This window comes from Apaloderma vittatum, unplaced genomic scaffold, assembly GCF_000703405.1.
Source record: "Apaloderma vittatum isolate BGI_N311 unplaced genomic scaffold, ASM70340v1 scaffold17383, whole genome shotgun sequence".
Classification (NCBI taxonomy): Eukaryota; Metazoa; Chordata; class Aves; order Trogoniformes; family Trogonidae; genus Apaloderma; species Apaloderma vittatum.
Window position 1 is genome coordinate 7,054 of NW_009708814.1, and position 17,663 is coordinate 24,716.

A 17,663-nucleotide genomic window follows, 5' to 3' on the forward strand; every position below is an offset into this window, starting at 1 on the left:
CTGTGTTAATGTGTTTTACTGCACACATATTCGTTCCAGCTTTTGCACACAGAAATGCAAAAGTAGGTTCCTGCAAACATTCTGCCTCTTATCATAGTACATAGGTGTAATTTCAAAACAAGGCAGTGGAAGAAAATGTGGAAGCAGGAAAGAAAGGATGTGGGCATCCCATATGTGTGCTGGGAACTATTAGGTTTTTTAATGGTAAAGTTAAAATGTGTTGAACTGGGAACTTCTAAGGCACTTGAAACATTGTCCTGAAATTAGTATCTTGGTTGTAGTTGACTGGATTAGAGGCTTGTAAAGGTGTATATGTCATGCTTTAGGAGTTTGCCTTACACCACTTTCTCTGCAGCAATTGTAGCTACTTAGGAGCTTTTTAATTCTGACTCCTTGTCCCTTTCTCTTTTGAGTTTCTTATAGCCCTTCAGTATGATACCACACAAGTGCCTGTGCCAGGAAAGCAGCAGTAACCAATGTGGTGCTGTATTGCACAGGCAAGTATTTTTCTTGATGTGTGTGGTTTTCCCCCACCCTTCCTTGGTCTTTTCCTTGATGGCAATTATACTCTGAGATTAAATGATGTAGTAATAGCTCAGTGCTGCAGCTGGTGGTATTCAATAGCCCAGAGCAACAAAAGTGAGATTTCTTCTAGTTTCTCTTTTATTTTTAAGACTTGTGAGGTATGCATCCTTAAAATATACTTTAAGGGAAATGTTAATTTCTTTGCACTGTATGGAAGTAAGAGTACTTTGTTTACAAAGTTCTGAGAAGGTGCAAGGGTGTGTGTTTGACATGTTTCGTTACGTTTGACAGAAAAGTGTGAAGTATCTCACTATATTTCTCACATTTTGGGTGGTGTTGGGTGCTGCTTTGAATTAGCTCATGAAAGAATCCAATTTCTTTCCAGGAAAACAGGCTTGAACTGAGTAACAGATAAGCATTCTGCTTACTTCTGAGCTCATGCTCACGTCTCATGAGTTCAGATGTTATCCGTTGATTGCACAGTGCATGTATTTCTAGTTTCTGCCAGGGAGAACAATGTGGGCTTGTATGAGTATGTAGTGGTGGCACAAGTTAAAAGAGGTGAAGGAATACGTGAGGAGACTGGAGATGTTGCCGTCTGTTCAGTGGCTCTTTGCTGTCTGCCTGCTGGAGTTTGCTTTCCACACAGGTCAGATGCTCTGTTGGCAAAGCCAGACTTAGAGGTAATCATTGCTTTTACTTAAATGTTGTACAAAATAAACTTTTCTTTTCCCTCCCTGAAGGTGGTGTAAGCTGAGTTGCTTTATGTAGTTGGCATCCCTGCCCATGACAGGGAGGTTGGATTAAATGATCTCTAAGGTTCCTTCCAGCCCAGGACATTCTATGATTCTATGTGATGACTATGCTTATGTTGTGGGAAGTGGTACTTAAGCAGAAGTCTGGATTGTGTGGAGTTCTGCTACTGTTGCACACTCAGGTAGTGTAGCCTTCCAGCAGATGGGTGGTAAAGGGTACATAGTGGGCTGAAGCACCTGAGATGCTCTAGCTGAATCAGTGCATTGGAATCTTCCCTGGTACTGATGAGCTGGAAGCACATACCTGTGTGTGGCCCTGACTAAAAGCTATGGTGAATAATGGATTTGAAAGTACTGAGTAATACCCTCTCAAAGACTGAAGGATGACAAGTTTGGTAATGCTGACGTAGCAGCCTGTCCAGTGGCATGACAAATAAGGTTTGCACAGTTTGAATTCCGTTTAACTCTGTTAGGTAAGGTCATCGGTTTTATATTGCAGAAGAACTTGGCTTTTACTGAAAGCACCCTGAGGCAAGCTGCATCACTTTATATACTACAGTACAGTTGTAAAAGTGGTGATATTCTTGTCTAGGACTACACTGTCAGGACAAGGTGCCCAGATCATGAGTTTGTTTAGGAGACCTCCTACATCTCTTGAGTTTAGGAGATCCTAGTGACAAGAGCCAGTCCCCTCTGGTGTTTTTACATTTTGCCTTTTTGTAGGTTTGTTCTTTTTTTAAAGGAACATGACATAGGCACAGGTCAAAAGGAAATGGCAAACCTTGGGTGGAGAAAGAAAATGTGTTACATAGAAAAATTCAGGTGCAGGGGAACTTGCAAAGAAACATGGTGTTTAAAGTGTTCAAATAGATTATTTTTCCCCCCTGCGTTTTACTCCAACTGTATTTTTGCGACCCAATAACTAGGGCAATAACTGACCGTATAGCCAATTACTACACTTGAATTTGCTATCTGAAGACTTCCACAGAGTGAAGATAAACAAGTCAAAATTTGAATCAGATTATCAGTATGCCTTAATTTTCAAGAAAAGCCAGTAGCTGCTTTACAGGATAGGAAAGATCCATTTCTCATATGGAGAATTTCAAATAATGCAGGAAGAGGGAAGCAAATGATGAAATGGTTACTCCTCTTGTAATGGAGAATTATATTGATTGTGCTAAGTATCCCTTTATGGCTTTGTTTCATTATTTTTATTTTGTAAGGGATAAGACAGTAATTTCACCCTTACTTGGGGTGACCTGTGTTTGCACTTGAGTGGAATAGTTGGAAAATTTTCACAGTTTGCAGAGTGAGGCTTGCAAACAAGATATAGTGCTTTGTACAAAACAAAATCTGCTTAAAATATGACACAAGTGTGTTCAATCCATTTTGTAATGAATGACTTTTTTCTCTAAAGAGCTAGCAGTACTTTAAGAGGCCTTTATAGACAAAATTGTGTGAAGTTTTTAACTAAGTTTTGCATAACCCTTCTGGATTTAGTTCACATAGGTGAGCAATTAGCAAATTTATTAACTCTTTGTATTGTATTACAATGAACACTAGTTATTTTGTCAGCGTGATAGATAAATGTGATTATCTGAAAACTTTTTAACAAAGTTTAAGGAGTTAGGGGTCCAAACAATAAAAAAATCTCAATGGAAGTTGAGATTTCTTTAAATTCTTAGTAAAAAAGATACTGCGGTATTTGCGTCAGCTAGACATTAATACCATCTTAGAATTAGTTGAAAGGCATCTTCTCTACTCAGCTTTTGACACAATTTCTAAAACATAGAAATGATTGATTTTTTCACTGCTGAAAGATGACTAGTTGTGAAAGCAAGCTGGTGTACAATGCCTGTAACACATAGGGCAGTTACATTTAACAGTGAGAGATTAGATTTGGGAAATAGTTTCTCAAAGAACAGAAAGGAGAATGGTGAAAATCAATTTGCTACAACAAACAGGTGTGAGAAGCACTGCAGGAGTTCTTGGCATAATTTTTGTGCTCTGGGATCGCTGCTCCCGTTAGTATTTCAGTGCCTCTGTTGCTGTTGCATGTATATCTGGAGGTGCATTGTCTCTCACGAAAGGGTAATGAAGCCTATTCAATAATAAAAACTCTTTTCTGCCTTGAAACAGTGCAGTATCACATTTTGCAGCATGTAAAACAAAAGGCTCCTCTGCTAGTTCTCAGAATAAGATACTGTTGTCACGTTTCTACTTCACCAGCGTGCCTGGCATTTCAGAGTATAGCTCAGGCCTCCCTTTGTTGATAGATGAGAAAGAGGATCTTTATGTTCTTCTGTTATGCGTAGTTCTTACTTTGTAATTCATTTCGCTATGTAATACACATGACTTAGACCTAAAACTCCTTCAGGGTTTAGTTTTGAAAGTTAGATGAAACTTGAGCAGCCTTCTCAAAAAACTTTCATCCCACAGAAATGTTAGTAAAAAAAAATATTAAAAAATCATGCCAGCTTTGTGAATACTCCATATGACACATCATAGTTGACCAGAAAGCCTGGGAAAACAGTCAAATGCAGTTTTGCATCCTTTAAAGCACACCAGAGAAGTGTGGTAGGTTAGAACTGCTGGTGAGGATGGGCAGTGATGTTTTTGGTAAGCTTTTCTCATTGGTTCCTTCAGAAAAAGATGGAAACAATACCAGTAACAAGTAAAAGGAGCACTCACTTCTTAGTGATAGATACAGAGATCTGGAGCAGTCATGTTGCTTCCAGATTCTGCATCCAAACTCAAGACATCTCAGCTGTGAGAAAAACCCTGAGGTTTGCTGAACCAAGGTGTAGGTGACTTTCTTACAGGGCCATTCCTGATGCACCTTTAACAGCAACCAAATCCTGCTGTGAGTAAATTGAAAGGTTACGGCCTCTATATGCCTTAGCTAGCCTAAAGTACATTGGCTAAGTTGCTTCAGCATGAATATAAATTAAATTGTGTTTGGTATTTTGTGCATTAAATGTAAATGCTTTTTACTGTTTAAAGTGTGGAAGAAAGGCTTCAGGTTCTTTTTTGTAAAGGAAGACAATGAGGAGTTTGTTCAGTTTCTGCGTACAGAAGAAATACATTTAGACGTTCTTTGCATAACTGTGGGGAAGAAGGGTTTGCTAGATTTCTCATTGTTCAGCTTGTTTTCTAATTGCATAATACAAGTTAACTGTGGAAACACTGTGAAAAATACCTAGTGGGTCTATGAAGAAGTGGTCTGTGCTGTGCTGTGTTCTCATACCAGACACTTTTGAGTTTAATTTTGTTGAAGATATATATACACTATTGTTTCAAGCTGTTACACCATGGCAAATGACCAGTAGCAACCGAGTGACCGATACTTTATAAATAGGCCACAGTTTCCATGACTTTTCTTCTTAAGAAGGCATGTGGATTAAAATTTTGTATTGTTGGTTGTTTATTTTTTTCTTTTAATGTATTGCACTATGTATTCTGAAAGCCTGTCTTTTATTTTTTCCCTCTCTGTGTGTGTGTGCTCCAGTGACTTTATAACATGCAAGACGCTGGTGCCAGGGGGAGCTCCCCTGCTTTCCTTCGGCCTCAGAATGGGAGCAGTCACAGGTCTTCAGGGTATGTCCCAGGGAGAATTGCCCCACTCCGTCCCCCGCCGCCTTCGCAGAGCCATGCTGCAGCTGAATTTACCTCTGCAAGACAAGAAGCCCGGACAAGGCTCCCATCCGTACCAGTGGATCAGCACCACCACCAGGCAGAAGCCAATAGGCACAAAAATACTCTCATTTGCTTTGCCGTTTCTAGCCTTTCACTTTTTGTTGCACTGGGGATTTTTCTGGGAATAGCTTCAAAATATGCTCCAGATGGTAAGTTCTTTTGCAAACAAAGTCTTCCTAGAAGGTACAGTCCCTTTGAACAGAACTCAGTAATTCAGCATCAGAATTAGTTTTAAAAGTTAGGTGCAAAAATAGGATACTTACTGCAATTCTAACATGGAGGGCATAGGTGTTTGGAGGCTAAGATAATTTCCTTTTTCTGTTGTAATTTTTATATGTTTTTACTTTGAGTGACTTGATTTACTAATGTGAAGCAAAAAGGCATAGCAGTGAATAAAAACTACTGGTGAGGGGGAGAGAAGCATGAAAGTTGTTTAAGTGTAATTATTTTTGTCTGTAGAAGAAGCTGCTTAATATGCCACTAAATTGCAGACAAAATAAAATCCCGCTTCTTTAAGCAGTGACAAAGGAGGGCTGACAAAGGAGGGCTGTAAAAGAATGTTCACGTAGAAGCATTTAAAAATCTGCAAAAATTTATACCAGCGGTTTAATTTTTTAATATTTGCTTATATGGAAATTGAGCAGGGAGCTTTTTGATTTATTAGCACTGATATTTTTCAACTCACTTTAGAAAACTGGGCAACTTCCATGGAATGTGGAAAACCTTCAAAATGTGTCAGTGGTTATAAGGCATGAACAGGTGATGTGATTAGTTGCTGATCACTAAGTGTACATCCCTCTGGCCAAATATGGCTAGGGGCTGATAGGAAGGGCATTTGCTAGAGGTTGGTAGAATAGTTTAGAGCATAGGTTTTGTTGGGTTTTGTTTGTTTTTTAAGGCATAAGCTGGGTTTCAAAAAGCTAAATGATTGTGATTCGAAACTGTTGGCTGTTGTAACGTAACAAACTTAGACTCCTCAGTGGCGTTTGGCATAGTAACTCAAAAGATTCAGTTTCCAAAGTCGATGCAGTGTGGGCTAAACAAATTAGATAGTCAATTGAAAATTTCAAATGACGGTGCAAAAGGAGTGCACACACCTGACTGTAGTGCTCTTGGTGGTGTCTTGCTGAGATCTCTTCTTAGGTGAAGTTACTGAATTTTCCTTGTAATTGTGAAAGAAAACAAAAAAACCTGGAGGGAGTAGTAAATGGAAAGTTGTTGCTATGTTGTGACCCAGATCACTGGTAGCTAATGTGTGTATTTGCAGTAAATACTTCAGTTATGGCCAAGTTCAAGAGAAGGCTGAGAGGTGACTTTACCGGTTGACTCTGGGAAGTACTTTGCAAGGGGGGAAAACCTTTCTGCTTTGGTACCAAGATTTTAATTTTAATTAAAAAGTACAAATTTTGATTATGGTTTTAGTAGAAGTGGGGTGTTAAAATGTCTTTATGCTTTAAAAGTTGATAATGTGAAGGAGATGGCTTGCATTTTTAAAAAATGTAAGTGGGTTTGGAATGGTTTTGCTTTATCCACAGTAGCTCATTCCAGACTCGTTAAGCTGTGTGGATTTTTTTGCATGAAGGCATGGTCAGCGTGTGGTTGATGGATCACCAGGAATACTGAGAATGTTGCAGGAAGAGTTGCTGTGATTTAGTATATGGGCGCCTTTTTTTTTTTTTTTGCTTACAGTAATGCCTTACATAAGTCTTAAGGAGTAACCCAAGGTCATGACTGCTTTCCTTCAGTGTCCCACTGCTTCTCAATTTGAAGCCCAGGCCAGTTTTCAGCATTAATTGTTGCCTTGTGTCTTTCTGCAGTTTCCTTTAAAAAAAAAACCACAAACAACAAAGAACAGGCACACATAGAATCCTTTAGAAACCCGGACAAAAGAGAAACTCATACAGGCACCAAGGGAAGCCTGGCTAAAATTTTAGTCTTGCAGTATTGCTGTGACAGCAGCTCCCCAGAAAGTTTCCCAACAGGTTGAAATGTTAATACACTCAGCTCCAACCTGAGACAACAGAGAGCAGAGTGTCTTTACAAACAATTGATAAAACAAGAAGGAGAGTGTGAGGGTTTTTCTGTTAGTGGTGGAACAAAGAGGAGAGTGTCCTTCGTAAATGAGGGAATCACAGGATGCAGTGTGTAAGGAGAGGATAATGAGATGCCTTGACTCTTAGGACTATTAATTAAGTCAGCAACAAGGATGCTCTAAACTTTTGAGGTTTGAGGGAGTGCTTAGGCTTAATAGGCCTATGAATATTAACTTCTCTGCCCTGGGCAGCATAAAGTTGGAGTTAATGAAACATACCATGTGTGTTGGTAAAGGAGGTACATATTGAAGGGGAACACGTAATAGGAGGATCAGGAAGTCTGTACCTCCTGAGTACTTTAGTCAGTGGGGAAAAAGAGAGGGTTCTATGTGGCAGGGAAATTAGGATAAAAGGAGGCTGCATCCTCTGCCAGTTTGACAGACCTCAACAGGGACTTGGCAACCCTGATGAACTCTCCCTTTATGTGAATAAAGTTGAGACTCTGGTCTTCTTTGTGAACGCTGACCTCTGGCAGTGTGATTTTTCCATACAAACCTAACACATGCAGAGCTGCAGCCAATGACACCGGTTCCAGCTAGATATGTTCTTCTTGAGGGCGAATTGGAAATCTGTATTGTCAGGCTGTTTAAAAGGCAGTGGAGAAAATGTGAGATTTAGCAGTAATTGTGTGTAAATCCTAAACCTCCTGCATACCTTCCCCTAAGGGAAAACGATAACTTATCTGCATTTCTGTTCGTGTCTGTCAGCTGGTTTCTTTTTTCCTCCTTGTTTTTATCTTCTGTCATCATGTTTTTTTCTAAGGGGTCCTGAACACTGGAGATCATCAGAAAGAACACTGGAAATGCGATTTCCTTCCCTGTTTCCAGGATCTTGTGCTGCAGGGTCAGGATAAAAAGCTGGGGACGTTTTCAGGGAAAAGTTCTGCTTCTGCCTTTACAGCTCTCTGCTGGAGCTTGCCCAGGGTAAACAGGATCCTCAGAAAATTCAGCTGCCAGACTGCGATAAACTTCTGCTGAGCATAATATAACACTGATAACTTTTTCCCAGAGGCCTTAAAAAGTCCAGACTTGGCTAAGCAGGTAGAAGGCAACTATTTAGCTATATCTTGAGAACTGTGTCCTGTCTTTTCTCCTGCCAAATTTCATATGCTTGCTCCAGCATATGGAAAGTTCTAGAATTTATTTTTTTGGCAGAGTGTTCTTTTGTGGTTTGGTGTTGTGATTTTTTTTTTTTTCTTCACAATTTGCAAAAATATCACTTCCTCCCCTCTACTCTGCTAGAAACAATGAAACCTTAAAGAAAGCTGACCCGTTTTTACAAAAATGCAGTGAATCAGAGACTTGAAAAATTTTCAGCATGACTGGTTAAATTTGGCAAGGCTATAGCTACCTGATGTTTTCTGGTTTATACTTCTGGTTTCGTTTAACCTTAAGAGGTGGTGACTGTGGTCTATAAAATCTGATCAGTAATTTTGGTGGTAACGTATGGTGAAGTACTAAATATTTGATGTGTCCTTGCACCCCACTGCAGTTGCTAAGTGAGAGTTTCAAAATACTTTTGCTGAGGACATCTGATCTGCTTGCCAAAAAGTTGATCTACTGTGCTTCAGAAGCATGCTTGCATTACAGGAGTGCCTCTGATTCAGATGGCTTCTTTGCTGGATTGTAATGTACAACAGATTAAAAAAAAAAAGTTAACATGCTATACCTCTTCCTTTTAACTCAACAAAAAAAAAAATTATGGTTACTGGATATTCTGTGAATCACGGTAAGCAGAAATCATCAGGTTGCTGACTCATGGTTTTCTCACATTGCCCGTTGCTACCAGCCAGGAAATAAGTGTTTCTTCACAGTGCTTATGTGCATGGTGCCTGGAGGAAGGGGTTTAGTGACTCTGAGTCAGGCAGTAGACTTGTGTTATCTGGTGAGTGCTTAGCAGTCTTGCTGATCACAGTTCTTGCTTTTTGGTGTTCTCTCATCTGTTAGATTTCATTTGCTAAATGCTATCTTCCTAGGATCCCCCCAGAAGGTTTTACTTTGGTTTTATTTTTATATCACTACTTGGATGCATATTCCCCTTATTTAGTTCTGCTAATTTTTTCCTTCTGGTAGTCACATCTTGGTTTATGTGGGTTTCCTGAGTTGGAAAGGATTTGAAATGTGGAGAGTAACACCAAAGGAAAAACATTTCTGTCAGCAAAATTAAGACTGGCTTGCGTTAAACTTACGGATAGATTTCATGTTCTTTAGATTTTGCAAGAATGAGCTATTACTCATAGCTTTTTGTCCCCAAAGTTGCATTGCAGATGTGTCTTTTTCTTCAGAAGATAACATGTGAAAAGGCTATTGTGGCTGGTTTTGTGACTTGGGATGATAAGTAGTGTATTTTTTGCATCTTTGTGATTGTCTTTTGCTTAAGAAAAAATTTTGAGTCTTCACTTTTCCTTGGATTTTCTTACCAAAAGAATATACTTCCCGTTTCTGTTTCTGTAGTATGTCTATGCTGCTGTGTTACTCAGCTGCTTAATATGCTTAAGATGTGTGTTGTAAATACTACATTGCTGTAACTTCATCTGAAATGCCACCACCCTGTTGCTTCCTGCTGCTGCTTCTCCTTTTCGGGCCTCATGTTACTGTCTGTGTAGTACCAGTTCTTCACCAGGATATTCAGCAACGATTGCATCTCTCTCTTATTTCATGTGGTTTGTAGCCTGATATTTAAACTGACTTCCTAAGGAGCACAGACTGTGAGTTCAGAACCAAATGTCATGTCCTTTGGAAGCTACTCTAAACAGTAAGGTATTGTACTAAATATGCTAAGAATAATTTGTCCCTCTTTATCCCTTACCTGCAAACCTACACTGAAGGAGTGATTTGGATGCTTGAAAGCAAGAGGGGATTGGCCTTTCTCATGCAGGGAGGAGCCTTGAGGGAGGTGAGATATTTCAGTACTTTACAGGCCTAGGACATCCAGTGCTCAGTGTGACTGCTGTGGATCTGAGTGCTTCCCACTTACCTCTCCCCATCTACTGTCGGTGATGTAGACAATCTCAAAAAAAATAAAAAATAAAATGGAGTTTAAACAACAGGATAATGTTGACAGTTCAGTCTGTTGTCATCAGTAGTTGAATTTAGTATAAGGATGCCTTCCTGCCCTTGAGAGTTTGGCCACTTTTCAGCTATCTTTATGGCTGCTTAGGTACAAACAGTAGCATCAATGGCTAAGGTACTGTAACCACAGAAGGAGGTGGGAACCCTTTGTAGGTGACTGACTCTGCCCTGCTTGTGTTCATCCTAATGCTACCTTGATTGATGTGATGATGCTTCTTTTTTAAAAGCTGAATTTCACATTGTATTGCAGAAAATTGTCCGGATCAGAATCCTCGTCTTAAAAACTGGAGCCCTGGAAAAGATCCTGAAAAGAGAGTTTTGATAAAAAAAGGGGATTTGTTCCGTCTGAACTCAGACGCTACAGTACATTCTATAGTTATACGGGATGGAGGTATGAAATGGCAAGATGAACATCATGCTTCAGTTTACTACAGTTTTTACTTCTGTGATTATGTGAAAAATGTGTTGGAATTGTATATTGCAGCTTATTGACCAGATCCCCTGCTTTTACTTTTCAGCTTGCTACCAAGTCAGGAATATAATAAAAAGATGAACAAACACTCTACAGTCTTTTCAGTGGAGAATTGACATGGGTTTCTGTAGGATATAGTAAAACAATACTCAGCTATTAGCCTTCCTTGTACAAGATCTAATTGTTTTTTGTTTTCTGATGGTGACTGTGGTTTGTTAGTAATTCTGCCAAAATGGCAGAAAATATTAAAAATAAACTGACCAAATTTTCAGGAACATAAATCACAATTAGTAGGAGTTACTTTAAAAAGTATTCTTAAGTTGTACTCTTATATATATTTAATTCATGGGTGTGGAAAATAAATCTGTAGTTTTTTGGTTGTTGCAGAACTTGGTTCTTTGAGTCTACCTAAAATATTGCTTTGACCTGCAAATTTTTTATTTTTTTTCACTTTAGGGTTACTTGTTTTTGGTGATGATAAAGAAGGTTCTAAAAATATTACTTTGAGAACTCGATTTATCCTGATAAAGGATGGTGGAATGCTTCATGTTGGAGCAGAGAAATGCCGCTATAAGTCCAAAGCAACTATTATTTTGTATGGGAAGTCAAGTGAAGGTGCTGATGTGCCAGAATTTGGCAAAAAATTTATTGGTGTGGGCCCTGAAGGAACGCTGGAGTTGCATGGGGACCAGAAGTTATCATGGACTCTTCTGTCAAAGACTATGTATTTCTCAGGGCTGGCCTATGGTCATTATACATTTGAAAAGAATTTTTCCAGAGGACTAAATGTGAGAGTGATCGATCAGGACACAGCAGAGATTTTAGAAGTGCTGAAGTTTGATACTCATGAATATTCAGAAGAAAGCTCGAAGCTCCAGAACTTACTGAAGAATTTAAGTCCTGGTCGCATTGTTGCTATTGCTGTAGGAGATTCAGCTGCTAAAAATCTGCTGGAGGAAACTAGAGTAACTATTCAAAATCTTCTGGGAAGTAAGTTTGTCAGAGGATTGAGTTACAGGTAAATAATTTATTTTTCTCTTTTGTGCTGAATAAAGACTAGGTAGAGATTCTGCTGCTTTTGAGGGACTGGTTAAATTTTGACGGTGCCTGTTCTTAAATACTTCAGAGATTTCATGGCAGTACTGCAGTAGTAGTATTCAACGTGCAGTATTTTGATCATTCTTTTCAGTTGGCCAGAGTGGGACAGTAGAAGAGATATAATAGGAGTTACTAAAGAAGGAAACTTACTAACATCTGTGACATTCATTTAGTTTTTTGCAAATGACTTTTTGCAGTGCATGTTCTGAATTTGGCTATGTGCTGTACAGGGTCAGCAATATAAGTGAAATGGACACCAAATCTCTTAACAGTCAGTCTGTTCTTGAGCTTACATTAAGATGGTGTAGTATAACCTGTTTCTATTTTCTGCTATTTTCCAGGAAATCTGTCATTTATTGCTTCTATTCTATTCTTACCCCTCACTGTGCCACAATGTCTGGATTCCAGTTAGTTTCCTCCCTCTGCTTTTGCTAAGGGGGGCAGAGCATCAGTTTGGATGCCATATTATGACCTCAGTTCCAATCAGGAGCATGTTTGTGTTAGTGACTGTGTAGGCATATGGTCGTGGGGTGGGAAGTGCTTGCAAGTCTGCCGTTGAATCAGTTTGGTCAGAGGTGCTGCGATGTAATGAGTGTAGCCTGTGTGGTGGTGGTTCAGGTCGCTGTGCAGCCAGCCCTGACCTGACCTGGAGGTATGGGTTTTGGGCATTCATCTCTGCCAGTGACCTCCATGCTGGTTTGTCTGAAATGAGGAACTTCTCAGCCTACAGCTGGGAAAAAGCAGCCTTTCTTTCTTCTCTGCTGAACTGATTCTTGTCTGTTTTCATTAGTCCATAGAGCTTCTGCAGGCATTTAAAATTGTCTTGCTCTGCTGTGGAAGGTGGACAAGAAGTTCTCTCCAAATGTTCATGAAGAGAAACAGGGTCATTTTGTTAAATCTGTGAGGCTAATGAAGGAGATTTCAGCATGGAGGCAAATACTTTGTAACATACTTCTCTTCTGCCTTATCCTGCAAAATAGCATGGGATAAAATATCATATACCAACATTTTTTAGAAATAGCAAGAAATATACAGCTTGTTTGCTGCTGCTACTGAGAAGCTGGACCCAGTATGTTCTATTTCTGTGAACAAGGAACACAAAAGAGTTTCATTTGACCTTTTAATCCCAGTTGATAGGAACATCATGAGGGGACTGAGTTAAAGGCAAAAGTAAAAGTTAAAGTAAAAGTTAAAGGATTGAAGTTGATTTCGATATCTGCCTTTGAATCAATCATTAGCAACAAACTACAGTCCAGCTAGCTCACACTGTTTTCATTTGGTGTGAATGATTCAACTTTAATGATGCAAAGTTGTTCAGCTTTTTAATAGATGGTCTCTACTGCTTCCTCTGCACATCTAATTATGGCATTACAGACAAGTAAAGAACAGCAAAATAATAGTGGTTTTGGAATTTGGGGGCTGCTTTCCCTGCTGTGCAGTTTGTTTTTCATTTCCAAAAACTTGGATGCATTGAGCAGAGCCATAGGAAGAGGAAGGACATCCAGGACAGTTCTCTGCTCTGTGCTGATGCTCAGCCAAGTAGGCCAGCTGATGGGAGGTCCAGTGAGGGAGGAGAGCAAAAGTCCTTGGTCTTAGCCTTCAGAAACACTGATGGTCCCTCATGCAGAGATTGTGTAACATCACACAGTCCCTTTTCTAGGTCTGAGCATCTTGAAAGGTCTTGCAGCGGTCGCCAGCAGCTGATAGGGGCTGTGTCATAGAATCATATCAGCTGGAAGAGATCATCGAGTCCAGCAGTTTTCCCAGCCCTATCAACCTACTAAATGATTCCCCCCAACGCAACATCCACCTGTCTCTTAAACACCTCCAGCGACGGTGACTCAACCACCTCCCTGGGCAGCCTGTTCCAATGGCTGGCAACCCTTTCAGCGTAGAAATTCTTCCTAATATCTAACCTGAACCTCCCGTGGCGCAATTTAAATCCATTTCCCCTTGTTCTATCACTCTTCCCTAGGGAGAATAGACCAAGCCCCTGCTCTCTACAAGCTCCTTTCCGGTAGTTATAGAGTTATAGAGAGCGATGAGGTCTCCCCTCAGTCTCCTCAAGGCTAAACAGCCCCAGATCCCTCAACCTTTCCTCATAAGACTTCTGTTTTAAGCCCTTTACCAGCTTGGCAGCCCGCCTCTGTACCCTCTCCAGCACCTCAATGTCCCTCTTGTAGTGAGGGACCCAAAACTGGACACAGTACTCAAGGTGCAGCCTCTCCAAAGCCGAGTACAGGGACATGATCACCTCCCTGCTCCTGCTCACTACACTATTCCTGATACAGGCCAGGATGCCGTTGGCCTTCTTGGCCACCTGGGCACACTGCTGGCTCATGTTCAGCTGGTGTCCATCAACACTCCCAGGTCCCTCTCTGCCTGGCAGCTCTCCAGCCACTCCTCCCCCAGCCTGTAGTGCTGCTGGGGGTTGTTGTGTCTGCAGAGCCCAGTATTTGGCCTTATTGAATTTCATGATGTTGGCCTTGGCCCCTCTCAGCCTGGTGCCCACATAATCTGCTGGGATCGTGGGCCACGCTTCTGATCCACTGCTTGCCACAGGACTGCGTGGCAGCAGGCACAGTGACAGTAGGGTCGGTGCTGCCTCCTAGTCTTCCTGTGCCCCGGTAAGGCTGTCAGGGAGTGAGATCCTGTATCACTTTTCTTGTGATTTTTTTTTTTTTTTGGAGAAAACATGTCTTGTTGGATGTTGTACTAAAAATGTATCTGAAAGTCTCCTACGTTTGTATTAATATATTTATGTATGGCACATCCAAATAGTTTAAACTGTATTTCTTTTCACTGAGATCTGCTCTTTTTCCTTCTGCGTTTTGAAGTTGCATTTTGACATTGATTCGCAAGACTAAAAGGACAAACGGATTATTTATGATTTCTATCCTCTTTGTCCTGTCCCTTACCTGTCTGTGAAGAATTTGTTAAGGAACATTATATTTAAATGTCTACTGCTGTTTTTCACAGGCAAGCCTGGGCTTTCGTTGGTGTCATAGCTGGTGGAAATTCTTCTTGTAATGAATCAGTGAGAAACTATGAAAATCACAGCACTGGTGGGAAGGCTCTTGCTCAGAAAGAGTTTTTCACAGTGGATGGTCAGAAGTTTGTTGTGAGAGCTTACAGCGAATGGAATGATGGTATGAAAGCATTTTGTGAAATTCTGCAGTGGGGGAAGAAGTAAAAAATACTGTATATACTTTTCTTTTGATAGAACTGTTGGTTGCAGTTTAAATTGCTGAGTGCTGCTCTAAGGTTGGTGGGATTTGTTCTTTTCTTGCTGTGGGTGAAGAATGAGGACACAATTCTTTAGTACAACTATTTTCTCAGTCTATTTGCGTACAGGATGTGAACAGCATAACATTAAGGGTCTTAATTTTTAGTATATTTAGGTAGAGATAAGGAATCTTATAAAATACTGAAACAGACTTTTTTCTTTTCTTTTAGTAATTTGTCAGTCACATGTATTTTAGAGCTAAGCTTCTGAAATAGTGATTATGATCCTAAAAAGAAAACTTGGTAGAAGCCAAGATAGAAGTGTTTTATTCTCGGTAGAATCTTCTGTTGCTGTTTGCTGCTGAACTTTAAGCAGGATTTCTCATACCAAGGTGAATCAGTGATGTAAATAACCCGAAAGGCCTGCCACTCCTTTGCTCCTATCTTTTACTCATTTTGATGTTTAAGATGACTTTGATCTGAGTATTGCTTTTGTGGATAGTCATCTTTTCTGTCTGTATAATTACTAAGCAATATTATATTTGCCTCAGAAGAATTTTGGTGAGGTAGATATTTAATTGTTAAGTAACTGATCTATTTGATAGTACTTCTTTAGTGTTCATTACAACCCTCTGAAATCTTGTAGACTTGTATTTTGGTGGATTATTTTTTTAAAAGGTATTTCTTCTCCTTGCTGGTACTGTAGAGGATACGTAAAGGTTGCTGATTTATGCAAATCCATGACAAGGCAGTGTGGTTAATTTAACTTGCCAAACTGTTTTATTAATTGTGAATAAAAAAGGAAAGTCCACCTACGTTTTCTTGCTAGGTCCTTGATTACATCTGTAGAGTTTTAAATGGCATAAAAACTATCACTTGAAACAAGTAGAGGTAGCTGGACCTACAAATTTTTGCCATATGAGATTATGGTTTTTTTAAAAAAAATATATTTTTTTCTACCCCATCACTGCTAATTCTGTATTTTATTCATTTCATATGAGATCTAACAAATGTTTGTAATGGTATGTCATATTGGCACATTTCAGAGCAGAATTTTGCTTTAGAGCCTGCAGAATCTCATACAGTGCTTACTCGTATCTTCTTGGAGATGATTTTGTATTAAGTTGAATATACTCTTACGTTATATTTGCTTTTTTTCTTAAATTAGGTGTCCCAATTTCAGGCTTCCAGGTAGAAGCTCTAGATGGAGTGATACTGAATCTTCTGGATGATGTTAGTAGTTGGGAGCCTGGAGACCGGATTGTGGTTGCGAGCACAGACTATTCAATGTATCAGACAGAGGAATTCACCCTCCTTCCCTGTCCAGAGTGTACCAAACATCAGGTGAAAGTCAGAGGTATGAGAGCAGTTGCCACTTGAAGATTCATGTGAAATACATGTTCGTGGTAGTGCACCCTCAACAGTCTCTTTTGGTGGCAGCAGTAAATAACTTGTTCTGCGTTGCTCTGTCAGTGTAATATGTGTGTCAGAATGGAATATGTATTTCTCCTTGCTATAAAATTTCTCAGTGTGTCAGGTTAGCTTACTGTACTGATTCTCTGTCTTGTGTTTTTGCAGGCTCATAGAATGCTTTAGTTTTCTTTCAAGAGGTTTATACTTGTTTTCCTTTCTTGTCTTCTATCTTTTCACTAGTTCTCTTTATACATGGTTGAATGACTCTTGTGGACATTATCATTTCCTTTGCCTTTAGTGCCTTTCTATCTTTTGAAGCATTATAATGATAACAACTTCTGTTACTAAAAAAGGAGAAAAAGAAAAAAAAAAAAAAGAGGGAAGGTTTTGAACCTGCCTTTTTTCTTTCCCTCTGTTTCTCCTCAGTTCCCATTCTACTCCTCACCAGTGAAATGGTTATGAAATAAGTAGCACTTCCAAGACTTTGCTCAAATAGGATATCCGTGAGCAGCTGCAGTCTGTTTTTCCTTTGGGTGTGATATGCACAAAATGGTTATGTATGCCGTTGACCGTTTCTTCTTTTGTCTGAGTCATTCTGTTGACTTCACAGGAGCCTCCCATGGGACTGGCTTCCCAGCTCTGCTGGTGCCAGTGTTTTCCTTCTGCCACTAGTGCCATTGTCCTTCTTCCTGGTGCTCTGGTCCACTAACCTCAGCTGCCGAGCTTCACCTCTTTCTCCCTTCTGGTGGGCAATGGCAGCTTGCAACACAAACTAACTGGTTGGTTAGTTTGCAGGTCTTCAGGATCTAGTTTCATCCCATTCACCTCTGTACAATGCAGCTTCTTGTTCTTCAAACTACTCTTCTTTCTCTCAGAAGTTTTCTGTCAGTGCCCTCAACCTTTTCTCTTCCTCTGTGTCTTAAGGGACTACCAGTTTGCATGTCCTCTTTGCAGTGCTGTTTGCATTCCACAACATTGGTTAACGTGGGCCAAGTATTTTTATCGCGGTGTGAGGTCCCAAATATGGAAAAAGCATATCTAAGTATACCTTATGCATCGGAGAATACCAAGGTGTGTGAAGCTGCAGCGCTGACTTAGTGCTATCAAGCATGAGCTTCCTGGGCTTTGTTCTTAAGTGTCTCATGTTGTGTGTGCTACTGAGCACAATATTTTAAAGAGCAAGCTTAACTTGAAGGTTGCAGTAAGGTTTTTGTCACTACAGAATAATAAATCTGCAAACTATTTTATCTTGGAAGTCACATACTGTGAAAAAACAGCTGCTTTTAAAGGTTTTTTTAAAAAATTACATGATTTA

The 17,663-nt window shown here is 39.9% G+C and overlaps 1 protein-coding gene across 1 annotated transcript in view; it reads left to right on the forward strand.

Moving 5' to 3' along the window:
• The first annotated feature begins 4,800 nt into the window (after window positions 1-4,800).
• TMEM2 (transmembrane protein 2) overlaps window positions 4,801-17,663 on the forward strand; it is a 37,414-nt gene continuing 24,551 nt past the window's right edge. The window contains exons 1-5 of the mRNA XM_009866698.1: window positions 4,801-5,125; window positions 10,391-10,531; window positions 11,069-11,630; window positions 14,690-14,859; window positions 16,104-16,292. Coding sequence (XP_009865000.1) covers window positions 4,801-5,125; window positions 10,391-10,531; window positions 11,069-11,630; window positions 14,690-14,859; window positions 16,104-16,292 — 1,387 coding nt within the window. The remainder of the gene's footprint in view (window positions 5,126-10,390; window positions 10,532-11,068; window positions 11,631-14,689; window positions 14,860-16,103; window positions 16,293-17,663) is intronic.